Source organism: Marmota monax, unplaced genomic scaffold (genome assembly GCF_021218885.2).
Source record: "Marmota monax isolate L192 unplaced genomic scaffold, Marmota_monax_Labrador192_F-V1.1 WCK01_AAM20220418_F8-fsc00015, whole genome shotgun sequence".
NCBI classification, from domain to species: Eukaryota; Metazoa; Chordata; class Mammalia; order Rodentia; family Sciuridae; genus Marmota; species Marmota monax.
Window position 1 is genome coordinate 5,518,491 of NW_026692194.1, and position 15,142 is coordinate 5,533,632.

The 15,142-nt window shown below is 33.8% G+C and overlaps 1 protein-coding gene across 18 annotated transcripts in view; it reads left to right on the forward strand.

The window, feature by feature from the left end:
- Positions 1–10,537, forward strand: part of Wdpcp (WD repeat containing planar cell polarity effector) — a 527,720-nt gene extending 517,183 nt beyond the window's left edge. For all 18 annotated transcript variants that reach the window (XR_009224962.1, XR_009224964.1, XM_058572736.1 and 15 more), the window contains 2 exons: positions 866–894; positions 10,321–10,537. Coding sequence is in view for 16 of the 18 variants with exons in the window: in XM_058572736.1 (XP_058428719.1) it covers positions 866–894; positions 10,321–10,371 (80 nt within the window). In the remaining 2 variants the exon portion in view is untranslated. The remainder of the gene's footprint in view (positions 1–865; positions 895–10,320) is intronic.
- The last annotated feature ends 4,605 nt before the right edge of the window (positions 10,538–15,142 follow it).

A 15,142-nucleotide genomic window follows, 5' to 3' on the forward strand; every position in this document is an offset into this window, starting at 1 on the left:
GCCCTGGGTTCAATCCTCAGCATCACATAGATAAGTAAATAAATGTATTATGTCCAACTAAAAATTTAAAAAAAAATGAGAAGGACTGGGGAAGTAACTCAGTGGTAAAGCACATCTGGATCAATCCCTAGTACCAAAAAAAAAAAAAAAAAAGATTGTGTATCTGTGTGTGTAGAGAGGGACAGATAAACAAAGGTATGTTATCACCTAGTGCCCAATGAATGGCATCTGTATACACCAAGTACTTTAAGAGAAACATAACTGAGATTTATAAATACCATCAATTATACCCAATTCATTGTTTCAAGGATGAGAATATGTAATATAATTCCTACCTAATATCTATCAATAATGAGAAATTACATTGTGGCAATAATGATAGTACTTTTCTCTCTGCATGTAAATTTAAGCGATATACTAAGTCAGCAGATATAGTACTGGTATTAGAACAGATACCTCAGTAATCAATTATGGCTTCCTTTCCCATTGAGTTCAAAATATAATATAAAATAGGAGGAAGTGCCTTCTCAACACAGTTCCCCACTGTGCCCCCAGGTAACCACCACTACTCAACTAGAACTGACAGATTAAACTCCTGGCCATGCTAGTAAGACATCATTTTAACAACAGAAAGGACAAGATATAGTCTCCTTATTTTACTTCAGTGCATATTACCCATAACTTATATAGAAGAATAATTTAGCACTTTCATACTATTTTAAGGTTTGGTTTTCAGCATTTTAATTTATTTAAGTTGCATTTGCAGTGTTTTTCTTTTCATGAAGAAATTGAAAAGTTTTGTTAATTTTTAGAAAGTCCTTTATTTGATTTTTAAGGTCATTACTGTTGTGATCTTTTATTTTAGGAGAACTGAAAGAAGATTACAGAGGACAGGTAATTTCTCTTACTATTTATAATCAGACATTTAAATTCTAAGAGAAAAACATGATATGTGATCATTTTAAACTTAGAAAATGCTGCCTTTGTCTACATTAACTGGATTACGTTTCTGTACTGTTTCTTAAGAGTTAGCTTTGCATTATTTCAAAGTTACAATTATTAAAATTGTTATTTTTAAGTAAAATTATGCATAATGAAATATATATAAATGAAGCTTGAATTTGACTCAAATAATTCAGTAGCAAGAAATTAGGAAGGATATAGAAGAAGAGTCACCAAAGGATGAAAATTGATGAAGCTGGATGGTAATAGAGCAGTTCATGTATATCATTCTCTTATTGGTATATGACTGAAATTATTCAAAGTACAACATTTTTAAAACCCTTATAAAAATTATATATGTAATAAAATGAATCAGATAATTTTTATAAGTAACATGTAGAAATACCAATTCTAACAACTGGTCCTGAACCCATTTCCACATTCTGTTTTTGTTAATTCTGAAAAGAGGTATCAAAGTCCTATTTTATACCATTTTCAAAAAAGGCTTGGTATGAGAAATCCTTATAATTTTATAAGTACCCCAAAATGGATTATTATACTATCTGATTCATTCTGAGACTTAGATTTGAATGATTATTCCACAATTATTAACATTATAACTTTGGACTATTCATTCCATCATTCTAAGCCTCAACTTCTTTATATGTAAAATAGAAATAATTCCATATACCCCAAAGGATTTGTGTGAAGCTCTATTATGAACATGAACATGGTAGGATTTTATTAATTATATGTAACTATACTAATGATAGTAATTATCAACAACATCATTACTTCAGTCTACCCTATGGACATACCTATATTGAAAAAACGTAAATCTTTATTTATTTAGAAGAAAACACACCATATTATAGTTAAATACACATATATAACAATTTGCATTTAATTTATTAAAGCTTAAAGATACTTTATTATAAATTTTATGCATTTTAAATCATTCATTATTTTAGAATAATTGTTAAAGGAAAAACAGTATTCTATCAAAATTTTATAGTCACATCCACTTGGATACACAAATGTGCATGAGATACAAAAAAGAAAACTAACTTCTCAAGAATTTTTCTAGAAGGGCTGATATACAGAACAAGAGAAACATCTGTTTATGTATTACTGTACAGAATGGTTGTTGTAACCTAACTGGTCACAGGACTGAGTTCAGAGGGTAATATAGCTTAAACATGTTACTGCTAATTTACACACACTTTATGTTCATCCTCTGGTTTCTTGTGTAGAAATTGTTATCAAGTACAAATAAGATACAGATTATAACAACCTATCATTATCATTTGTAAAAGTCTTCTTATTCAAAATTTTCATACAGTACATTTCAGGGATTGTCCTTATAATATGAAAAGAAAATTTTGTAAAAATACATAAGTGTATTAGTCTCACACATTTCATTACAGCAACAGAAAATGGACTATGTATTTTACGAAGAAAAGAGGTTTATTTAGGCTTCAGTTTGGGATGCTGAAAGTCCAAGATCTGGTTGTCCCATCAGTTCAACCTCTGCAAGGACCTCATAGCAGATGGCATTAGAATGGAAGGAGTATGCATACATAAGAGATTACATGGCAAGACTAGAAGCCACAGAGAGATTCAGGGACCAAGTTTGCCCTTTTATAACTTACTCTGGCAAGAATTCATTCCATAATATCAGAATTAATTCCTCTGGCAGTACCCCCAGGAACCTAGTCATCATGCACTAAGCCCCTACCTCCTTTTTTTTAAAAAATTTTTGGGTACTGGTGATTGAATCCAGAGGTGCTCAAGCCACATCCCTAGTTCTTTTTTTTTTGAGACAGGGTTTTGCTAAGTTGCTGAGGCTGTCCTCAAAGTTGTGATCCTTCTGCCTGAGCCTCCCAAAATGTTGGGATTACAGGCACGCCCCACTGCATCTGACCTAATAAATTCCATCTCTTGAAAGTCCTGCCACCTCTTAAGGCTGCCATATTGGAACTAAGCCTCCAATAAGTGAGCCTTTGGGGGCAAACCACATACAAACTATGGTAATAACTATTTTTCAACCTATTTATCACCTCTTTGTCAACTTGAACCAATTGAATATATTTGATAGCAACAACAAAAAGCAACAGTTTATTATTTGACATAAAGGTATGTATTATGTACTTATTAAATAACTGGTACTTGTCTCAATATCTTAAATGTTTTAATTCAGCAAACCCCTAGAAGGATACTGCTATTAGCCCCATACAAACAATGAAATTTAGACATGAAAATTAAATAATTTAACCATAGTCACACAGCTTGAAAGGAAGAAGCTGGAATTCAGATTTAAATAATCTGGCTCCAGACCAAGGTTTCTCATCCTTAGCACTTGTGACATTTAGGGCCAAATAATCCTTTTGTTGTTGGAGTCATCCTCTGTATTGTAGAATATTTAGCAGCAATCCCTACTGGATGCTAGGAGTTTTCCCAACCAAATTATGATGACCAAATAACTCTAGCCATTGCCAAATGTTTCCTTGAGCATGGGATGGCACAATCACCCTGGTTAAGTCTTGTCTAGAACAACCCCTACTCATGTTATGTAGAAACTCCTTATATAAATTACCTCTTGAAGTCACACAATGGAAATATGGAAAGCTAGACTATAACATAAAATTCACCTATAGCCTTCCCCTTTATTTTGCTTGTACTACTCATTTTCATACTGTTTAAAAGGAATCTTAGACTTGGAAATGGCAGAAACTCATTCTTTTAATGGGAACTTATGGCAGACATAGCAATCTACTATTTCTATTGCTCTTGATATTCTTACTCTTAGCAGGAGAGTTAGGCCCAGCCCAAGGGGAATGGTGCAGATAAGATAGGAGGTATGTGAACGCACATACCCCCAACCCCCAATATTCACATACTGACAACTATATTAATAAAGATCTCCTGAAGCTGAAGTGTGTAACTTCTAAAGTGATTGATAAAGTAGTGATTTTTCACTAACATTCTTCTATCATAAATTAATTAAATTACTTATAGGACAGTAGCTTCAAGCATTGGTTGAAAAATAGTAAATGATACATTATTTTTATGCTTATTCTTTGCTCCAAAGGATTATTTTTTAATATGTTAAAATATGTCAACATACACTGGGGGATATAGCTTGTCTGGTAGAGTGCTTGCCTTGCACGCACAAGGCTCTAGGTTCTAATCCCTAGCATCACACCCACAAAAAAATGTCAACATACTCAAATGGGTGACTTGGATGAACCGCTAGGTAAAAAAATTTTAACACAGCCATAAATATAATGATCATTCTTCATAAATACTGAATTTATCCTAGTATTTATGTCCTATCTCCTCCCCAAAAATGTTGGGGCAATTCATAATTGTGTTATATATAATATCAAAAATAATTCATTCATAAAAGAAAAATAAATTACAAGATGCAGAATAAGAGAGAGCTCTAGTAAGATATTAGATACAAATTAAAACTGAGTTTAGGGGCTGGGGTTGTGGCTCAGCGGTAGAGCGCTCACCTAGCATGTGCGGGGCCCTGGGTTCAATTCTCAGCACCACATAAAAATAAATAAAATAAAGGTGTTGGGTCCAACTACAACTAAAAAATAAATTCAAAAACTGAGTTTAACTCTGAATTTGAGGAGGGAAAGCAAAAAAGGGAAATAGGTTTACTTTGGAAGGCATCATGATATAACAGAATGGAGAATTTATATACAAACTCTCTCAATTTCAGTTTTGTTTGCTATTTCCTCACTGCTACGCACCTCCATGCCTGTTTGTAATCTGAGTATAATTTTTAAAAATAATACCACATGCTTATTATGTCAAATTAGATAATGGCAAAGCATTTTATAAACTCCAAAACATGATTTGCTATAATTGTTCTTTTTGACTTAATTTTTTAAAGTTATTCAAATAATAAATTTGAGGAAATGTTTTTCTAGGACACTCATACTCAAGACTGCTTATGTCAGAAAACTGAAAAACTAAACAGGTTTTTGTATAGTTTCCAAAAAGACAATTCCTATTCACAAAGATGTTTCTTATGATACCTCATCTATATAAGCTTAAGGTATTATATTAAATCATAATCCACTGCAGGTATTTCTGTGGAAAGATGAAATTACATGTTCTAAATACATTTTTGATAGTTTACTTACCACAGAAGGAGTTAGGAAGTTAGTTAGCTTATCTGTTAACCTGTCTCTTGTAAGTACCTGAAATCTCAAACCAACCTAGCAAATGCTAGACAGTAGTCAGTGTGAGACTGCATTTCCTAGAAACAACATTAAGTACCGAAACTCTACGATGTTAACTAAAAAGAAATCTCATTATAATATCAAATATGCATGAAGCAGAGTTAATGGTTAATAGTGAAACTTGAATTCCTGGTCAATTTACTCAGGAAAGCATCTATTGCCATATGATGGGCTACTGGCACGAATATAAGCCAGGGCCTTAAATGACAAAACCAGGGAGTGAGAGGAGCTACTTGTAAGTCAGGCAGCAGTGACCAAAAGGAGGCAGATTAAAAAGGCTGCTGAACAAGGCTTGTTGAGATTTCACTCCCAGGTGAGACCCTCCAGACCAACAAGTCCAATCTGGGAGAAGAGCAGTGGCTCCACCAGACTGGAATTTTTATTGGGCTTACGACAGGAAAAGGGGGTTTTCAGAGTCCCTTGTCCTACTGGGGTTAGTTGGCTAAGATCCAGGATTGTCCAGAAGACCCCACTGATTGACAGGCGGTTCCGTTGGTGCCTGATTGGTGGTTCTTTCCCGCTCCAGTTGCTTAGTGCTTTGTTCCTCAGCCACCTCCACCAACCTAACACTAATCATAAAGCAGCCTACAAAACATGTTATTTGTTAGTATGTTGAAAAGAAAAAAGCTGCAGTGGAAAAAGCATTCCAGACAAATAAGAACTAAATTCTAATTCCAGCTTTGTCACTAAATAAGTGAATGGACAAAGCAATTCACCTACATGAGCATCCGTTTGCTCATCTATAAGATGAAAGGATTTCAGATTAGGAGTTTTCAAGTTTCTTCTATTTCTAAAATTCACCATCTGGAATTTAATTATTGTTATATCAGAATCTTTAGGAGAAACCATTAGTAGGAAACCTAATACAAAACAAAAGCATGATCACTTATATCATAGAAAAAAAAATCTGTATTAAGTGAGCAACAGGTCAAAATCCAGTTTTTAGCAAAGCAAACCTTAACATGTCTTGAGTTTGCTTATAAAAGTCTACATACATTTAAAAGAAAGTGACCTGGTATCACCCAACATTAGGTAACAGCAGTAAGGTGTGGCTCAGAAAATGCACTTAACTATATGTAGAAGTCAAATGAGGAACTGGGGAAAACCCTTTTGTTGTGTAAATTACTACAGGAATTAACATGTACCTTCCTTCAGTCAAGGGTGAGCATAATTTCAACACATAATAAAATGAAGATCAACCTCATTTGGAACTACAACTTCCTGTTACCAAATAAAATCATCTTTTCCCAAACTATGAAAGAAACAAAGCGAAACTACCAATTCTACACTGTTTATCAAGGGATAAAATTTCATAACTGTATTTCTACAGTTCTGTAAGAAGGAAATAATCCTAAATCCAGAAAATAACTAATGTCTAAGAATATCCATCATAAGGCTTTTTTATTAAAAAAAGCAATTGCACATTAATAATTTCATTTTTTGGTGAAATTTATATAAGTTGTAATATTTGATGGAATAAAATTAGAAACAAAGACTGTGGGAGCACTGAAAAGTGTTCAAAGAGAAACCAAAAGTAAGAAAATAAAAGATGTGGAATTATATATATAAAATTTTACCTGGGCTTAAAATAAGTAAATAAATTTTGGAAAAAAGATAACTGGAAGGAAATAATGTTCATCATATTTTATGTGATTGGTGAGACTGGGTAAATTTTTGTACTTTTCTGTTTTACAAATTTTATTTAAATGAGTATGCTTTAATTATTATGAAACAACTGAATGTAAAACTTTATTTCATTAATCTTCAAAATATCCCTCTAAGGTAAACAGAGTACAAGTCAAGGTTATTTAGCATTGTGTAACTTATCATGGAAACCTTGGAAATGCCCTGAAGTCTTTGCAATGGATTTTAAAGGAAATTCTTCAAAGGAAACCTTTATGGCTTTTTAAAAAAAACTCCTGAGATCACTAGAAAGAAAGAAGGGAAGAAAGTGGGAGAAGGGAGGGAAGGAAAGAGCGAGGGAAAACAGAAGGAAAGAAGGTAGCAGGGAAGAAAGGAGGAAAAAATAGCTAAACCACATGACGCTTCATGTGAAACCTGACCTTTCAGCTGCAAGTATTTATTTCCCTATACTTGCAGTATAGGAAAATAAAATAATTTACCTAGGATCTCCACCAGTTGATAAAAAAGACCAAAACCTAGCTACAGGCTCCTCAATGACCATTCTAATGGTGTAGAAATTAGACTTTGGTAGGGCAGTTTGTAGGCCAAGAGTTGGAGCTTGTCTTTAAAATGACAGTGCTTTTAATGTTTTGTTTTGTTTTTAAATTGAAAGCTACCTAAAACGGCTGAACTTGCCAGCACACACACACAAGCCTGGGGCAGTATTAAATTACTCATTCTTCTTGTTACCTGTTTTTCCAGGTTTTTTTTTTTTTTTTTGGTGTGTGTGTACTTTAGCAGCTAGAGAGCTCGAACTTGCATCCTCCACACACACACACACCCCTCCCTTACCTTCCACTCCATACCCGTTTTCCTTGAGCTGTGACTATGTAAAATAGTATGAATGCAGGCTTTATGAAAGGCTTCTTAGGAAAAAGAACTTTAATACTTAAGGAATTTTTTTTTTAACGGTGCTTGGGATGTAACCTATATATGTTAGGCATGCACTCTAATACTGGGCTACACCCAAGCCTTATATTATTTTAAATATCCTAACACAATAACAAAAAAAATATTTTTAGATAAGTTATTTTCACTGATACTTTTGGAAAAAAATCTCATATTAGCACATGGTAATAAATTAGACAAGCAGTCAGTATAGGTAGGAAAATTGAGTCAGGTCAAATCAAGGAGGCCAATTTGAGTGAGTCTGGGAAGTTGGAGAGGGGTTGAAATGCTAATACCTTCACAGCCCTTCCTTTACCCTTATCAAGATAACCTGCTCCAACCTATTGCTAAGGCAACCTGTCCCATGATTGTCCCTCCCTATAGGAGTTCTTAATTATGCCCCTTTTCCTGCCCAGATCACGCCACCTTGGCCCCTCCAGGAAGCTGCTTCACACCTTTTGGCCCTCCAACCAATTATCTCCTGGGCCTAGTCACCTATGCAGGAAGGAGAGAGATAAAGAAGGAGGAGAACAAAGGAAATCTATGACACATAGAAAAGAAAGAACATCCTCACTTTTTGGGATACCAGAATACCAGCTATAGCCCCCTTCTCCCTCACAGGAGAAATCTATGTTATCCTTTTTTAAATAAACCCTGATTTATTTATTTTTTTTTAAATATTTTGACTTGTATTTATTTATTTATTTTTTAATGTTTTATTGTTGGTTGTTCAAAACATTACAAATTTCTTGACATATCATATTCCACACTTTGATTCAAGTGGGTTATGAACTCCCACCTTCACCCCATACACAGATTGCAGAATCACATCAGTTACACATCCATTGATTTACATATTGCCATACTAGTGTCTGTTGTGCTCCGCTGCCTTTCCCATCCTCCACCATACCCCCTCCCCACCTCTCCCCTCCCCTCCCCTCCTCTCTCTCTACCCCCTCCACTGTATAACCCTGAGGGTCTCCTTCCATTTCCATGCAATTTCCCTTCTCTCTCCCTTTCCCTCCCACCTCTCATCCCTGTTAAATGTTAATCATCTTCTCATGCTCTTCGACCCTACTCTGTTCTTAGTTACTCTCCTTATATCAAAGAAGACATTTGGCATTTGTTTTTTAGGGATTGGCTAGTTTCACTTAGCATAATCTGCTCAAATGCCATCCATTTCCCTGCAAATTCTATGATTTTGTCATTTTTTAATGCAGAGTAATACTCCATTGTGTATAAATACCACATTTTTTTTATCCATTCGTCTATTGAAGGGCATCTAGGTTGGTTCCACAGTCTTGCTATTGTGAATTGTGCTGCTATGAACATCGATGTAGCAGTGTCCCTGTAGCATGCTCTTTTTAGGTCTTTAGGGAATAGACCAAGAAGGGGAATAGCTGGGTCAAATGGTGGCTCCATTCCCAGCTTTCCAAGAAATCTCCATACTGCTTTCCAAATTGGCTGCACCAATCTGCAGTCCCACCAGCAATGTACAAGTGTACCCTTTTCCCCACATCCTCGCCAGCACTTGTTGATAAACCCTGATTTATATGCTTATGTGTTCAATATGTGAAGAAGCAGAAGTCGTCACTGGTAACCGGTTGTATCATTAGTGTGAGTGCCAGCTGTTATCCCTACTTTCTTCACCTTTCACCTTATCATTTCAACTGCAAGTAGGCTACCTTCAAATTTTCAAAAACTGCTCCTAATGTATGATTTTTCAAATGGAAACACTCTGATTTATTTATTTATTGATAGCTGCAGATGGACAGAATGCCTTTATTTTGTTTATTTTTATGGGGTGCTGAGGATCTAACCCAGTGCCCCACACATGGTAGGCATGCGCTCTGCCACTGAGCTACAGCCCCAGTACCTGGAATTACTCTTCTTTAGTCTTGCCTTCAAACATACTCTCTAGTTTCAGAATCCCATCATAAAATCTTGCTTTTCTGTACCCAATGATGTTGATATCGGTATAGGAGAGGTATGAATCATGGAAAGAATAACAAATGGGAAATGAATGAAGTTCTTGTTAATATTTCTTTTTACTTTTATAACATGTTGTAAAAAGCTTATGAAATTATATAATCTTTTCTATTTGATTCCTTACCTCAGGAGTCACTGGTCAAATATTCAGTTAAAAAAATCAGATTTAAGAAATGCATTGAATTGTATTTAGAACCTTTTAGAACACACAGTATTTTAAAATCAAATAGGCAGAATCACAATAAACTGCAGTTTACAATTTTTTGTTGTAGGAGTCCTCAAAAGCTTCTAAATTTCAATTATCATCTTGTCCTTCCTTCTTTGCCTTTTTATACTTCATATATTTCTTGATTAATTTCATGAAAACTATAATGAGTTTTAATAATTGAGTAAGATAAATATAAAGATCTTGTATCTACATATGTAAAATACATTTTAAAGAATTTTATTTCACTGTTTTTAAATACTTAAAAATAGTAAAGATTTAAATGTTAAGTCAATATTTTTGCTCTGCTTAAACATGATTTTATTTTAATTATGTTTGTCTATTTACTTGCAGGACATTGGAGATGGTGGTTCTCTCAGAATGGTTCACTTTGGTTTGGTGTAAAAAAATGAACTTTTTTTTTTTTTAACTTCAAAAAGAAATCAGCCTTTTTCATGACCTGATTCAATTAAAATCTCCCCATATGGATTTTTAAAAAGGAAAGATGGTCTATGTAACATAGCATAATAGTAGCAAAGTGATCCTAAATAAAAGTCCTTAACATACTTTATTTTTAGTAATATACAAATTTTGAAAATGTTTTAAGCTGTACATTATTAGGTACTTCAAAAACAATATTTAAACCTTGTTCTCTAGTATTTTAAAAATTTTGTCAGCTGGTCTTACTTATATCACTAATTTACATTATATGTAAAATATTTATTAAGCAAAAATGTCAGCTCAAACCCATTAGTAGTAGACATTTCCCCTGTATCTTTTGAATCTTACTGCTATGAGGCACTGACTGCCCCATAAAACTCAGAGATATTATCTTCCTCTGGAGCAAAGAGTAGGCATGTTTACTATCTATTATAAAAGATTTGAGGCTCCTTAAGTTCCGAGTTCTTTCTCTTTAAATAGCCCAGAGTGTGCTGGTGGCATTTGGCCCTTTTCACATTGCTATATGGTAATAGAACTCAGGAAATCAATGCAAATATAAATATATTTAAAATGCTGGGCTGGGGCTGTAGCTCAGTGATAGACCCTGGGTTTGATCCTTAGCACCACATAAAATTAAGGTATCGTGTTCAACTACAACTAAAAAATAAATACTAAAAAAAAATATTGATACTCTGGGTACTATTGTTATGATTAATAAACTGTCCTTTGTTTCTAATGCCAGGAGTCTTATGCCTTTTACCAGCAGACATGAAACAGTTCCATAATTTATTAACTTGTAAGTAGGGTAAAATTTTGGACCCTTCACAGTTCTTGATACCTGTTCATTAGCATATAAAAGTTTTCAAATTGTAGATATCTGTAATAATCAACATCTTGAAATATTGTGCATGAATTATAAAATTAGATCTTCTTAAAAGCTACACTGAGGTTTTTATACTTCAGATTTTTCTTCTTACTTTCTATGCATCTATACCTCTACTGGGGAATATGACAAAGGGAGTAAAAGATTTTTCAATTCACAACTCTCCTTAAAAAGTTTTAGGTAATTTTTTGTTTGTTTTTGTCTGGGTTTTTCTTCGTTTTGTTTTTGGGTTTTTTGTTTTGTTTTGTTGGTAATTTGTAATGTGTGTGCCACATTTTAAATAGAGATAAAATGTCCAGGAATGGTGATATGCATGCACCATGCTGTTGGGGAGGCTGAGGAAGCACATTCACTTGAGCCCAGGAGTTCATGACCAGCCTAGTCAACTTAGTGAGATCCCATATCAAAACAACATAAACAAAAAAGTTTCAGTTATCAGCAAATTTTAATTTTCCACCCTCCTTTATCACACAGATAAATAAAAGTCAATTTTTAAATTAAATATTATATTGAAAAAAATATAATTTTGCCAAAGAATACATTTTCTCCAGACTTTCTACTAAAGTCATTAACCTAAAACAAACTGCATTTCCTGATCTACATATCCTTTTGCTCATTTGACCATTGTCTTTTACAACTATATGGGAAGTGTGGTAGAAAAGTTCAGTACCATTTCTAGGTTCTATGTGAGGAGGCCATAGCCTGTGCTAATGATGTATTAAAGAAAATATAGTTATGAATACATCTATATCGTTCTATATGATAGTATGAAGTAACCATGTTTGCCAGTTATTAAGTGAAAACTAAAAAAAACTTTTACTTAAATTCTCCATTTTTCCACCTTCACATGAAACTAGAAAAATGGACTCAAGTTATTAAAAAAAACAAGTTTAGATAGTTAACAAGAATATATTATGAATAATAAATAAATATATGATTTTTCAACAAAAGTACCAAGACCATTGAGTGGAGAAAGGATAGTCTTTTCAATGAACGGGGGGGGGGGGGGGGGGGGGGGGGAATGAACATGCAAAAGAATGAACCTGGACCCTTACATAGTGTCATATACAAAATCTAACTCAAAATGGATCCAAGACCCAAACATAAGATACAAAACTGTAAAGCTTTAGAAGAAAACACAACTTCATTACATTGCACTTAAAAATTATTTCTTGGATATGACATAAAGCATTCAACAAAGTAAAAACAGGTAAATTGGATTCACTGAAATTAGTAATATCTGTGCATTACAGGACACCAACAGAGTAAAAAGGAAGAAAATATGTTTAAATCATATCTGGTAAGGACTTAGTATCTAGAAAATATAAAGAATTCCTACGGCTCCACTTAGGTTGAGAAATACGTATGAACGAAAAAAAAAACAAGTAACCAACTTGAGCAAAGAATCTGAATAAACATTTCTCCAAAGAAGATATACAAATGGCCAAGAAGACAGGAAATGATGCTCAACATCACTAATATTTAGGAAAAGGAAAACCAAAACTACAATATACCACTTCATACACATTGGGATGACTACTACATTAAAAAAAAAAAAAAGACCTAGCATATATGAGGCCCTGGGTTCACAAATAAAAAAAAGAAAGAAACAAGAGAATATAGCAAGTATTAACAAGATAAATTGAAAAACTTGTACATTGGTGTTGGGAATATAAAATGGTATAGCCACTATGGAAAATAGTACAGTGATTCCTCAAAAAAATTAAAAATAGAACCAGGGACAGTGGTGCATACCTGTAACCACAGTGATTCAGGAGGCTGAGGTAGGAGGATTGCAAGTTTGAAGCCAGTCTTGCCAACTGTCTCAAAATAAAAAAGGGCTAGGGATGAAGCTCAGTGATATAGTGTTCCTTTGTTCAATTCCCATTACCCCTCCCCCCAAAAAATATTCAAAACAGAATTGCCGTGTGATCTCGCAATTCAAGCAGGTATGTATGTACCCATGTCAATAGCAGTACTGTTATTCACAATAGCCAAAACACAGAAACAACCTAAACATCAATCAACAGATAAATGGATAAACAAAATATAGTGTATATATCCACACAAATTACAATACTCAGCCTTAAGATAATATCTGACACATGCTACATCACCAATATACTTTGAATACATTGTGCTAAGTGAAATAAGCCAGTCGTGAAAAGACAAACATCATATAATTCCACTAATATGAGGTATCTAGAGTAGTCAAATTCATAGAAACAGGAAGTAGAACTGTGATTGCCAGGGGCTGAGGGGAGAAAGAAACCAGGAGTTGTTTAATGGGTATACTGTTTTGGTTTTGCAAGATAAAAGTTCTAGAGATTGTTTTCACAACAATGTGACTGCATTTAACCTACTTTAAAAATGGTTTTAAGTTGGTGAGTTTTTATGTTATGTGCATTTACCATGATTTTTTAAAAGATGTAATATATATTTTTAAATTATTACACGAAATTGAAGGTCTTAAAGAAATCTTCATGCTGTATTCCTAAAATGACTCCAAGAGAAAAGAGCTTCCAGATTAGCAAGGTTTTGCTAAGACCATGACTATATTTTAATAATCTAGAACCATACCCTCGTTAAATAAATATCAGTTGGTATTTTTAAAAAGTCGTGGCAGAAAACCCGAAAGAATTGATAAGAAAACTCCTGGAACCCGGGCTGGGGTTGTGGCTCAGCAGCAAAGCACTCGCCTAGCACATGTGCGGTGCTGGGTTCAATCCTCAGCATCACATAAAAATAAATTAAAAAAAAAAAAAGGTATTGTGTCCATCTTTAAATAAAAATATTTTTTAAAAACCCCACTATTGGGCTGGGTTTGTAGCTCAGTGGTAGAACTCTTGCCTAGCACATATGAGGCACTAGGTTCAATCCTCAGCACCACATTAAAAATAAACAAAATAAAGGTATTGTGTCCATACCACAACTTAAAAAAAATATTTTTTAAAACCGCTGACATTAGCACTCTCAAAATTAAGTACTTGGGTATAAATCTAATAAAATATGCAGAAGAGCTATATGAAGAAAACTATAAAAATCTAAAGATATTGCATGTTTCTGTGCAGGAACACTATTGTCAAGATATCACCTCTTCCCAACTTGATCTAGAGAGTCACTGCAATCTCAATCAAAATCTCAGCAAGTAATTTTGTAGATATCAACAAACTAATTCTAATATATGGAGAGATAAGACCCAGAATTGGCAACACAATACTGAAGGAGATAAAGTTGCAGAACTAAGTACCCAACATCAAGAGTTACTATAAAGCTACAGTAGTCAAAACAGAGAACAGACATATAAATTAATGGAACAGAATATAAATATAAGAATATAAGCCCAGAAATAGACCCACTATATATAATTAGTATATAATATATATGACTATATACGTATAACTATATGTAATTACAAATAATTATATATAACTATAGTTACATATATAATTATATATATAGTTATATATAATTAATACATACTACAACTGTGAGAAATAAAAAGTTCAATCGTCCATTTTTAGAATATAGTACTTAGCCTTAATTGGGATGTAAGATCCAATTGTAGTCATTTTGAGATCCAATTGTTACAATTTTAACTATAGCCCTTCCCTTGGCCTGCCCCAATTTTAAAACTGACCAAAAGCATAGATTGTAACCCTGAGCTCCTCCTATCAGACCAAGGGGCAGTGCTGTGTTAGGAATTAAAACAGGTAGACTTCCTGCCCAAGTGTGCTTGCTTGCCAGACTTTTGTAGCACCCCCTTCTGCATATGTAAAGTTTGCCTTGCCAAGATACTTCCAAGCATGTTTGATTCCTTGTGGCAACCCAGTATTTCTTTTTTTCAAATAT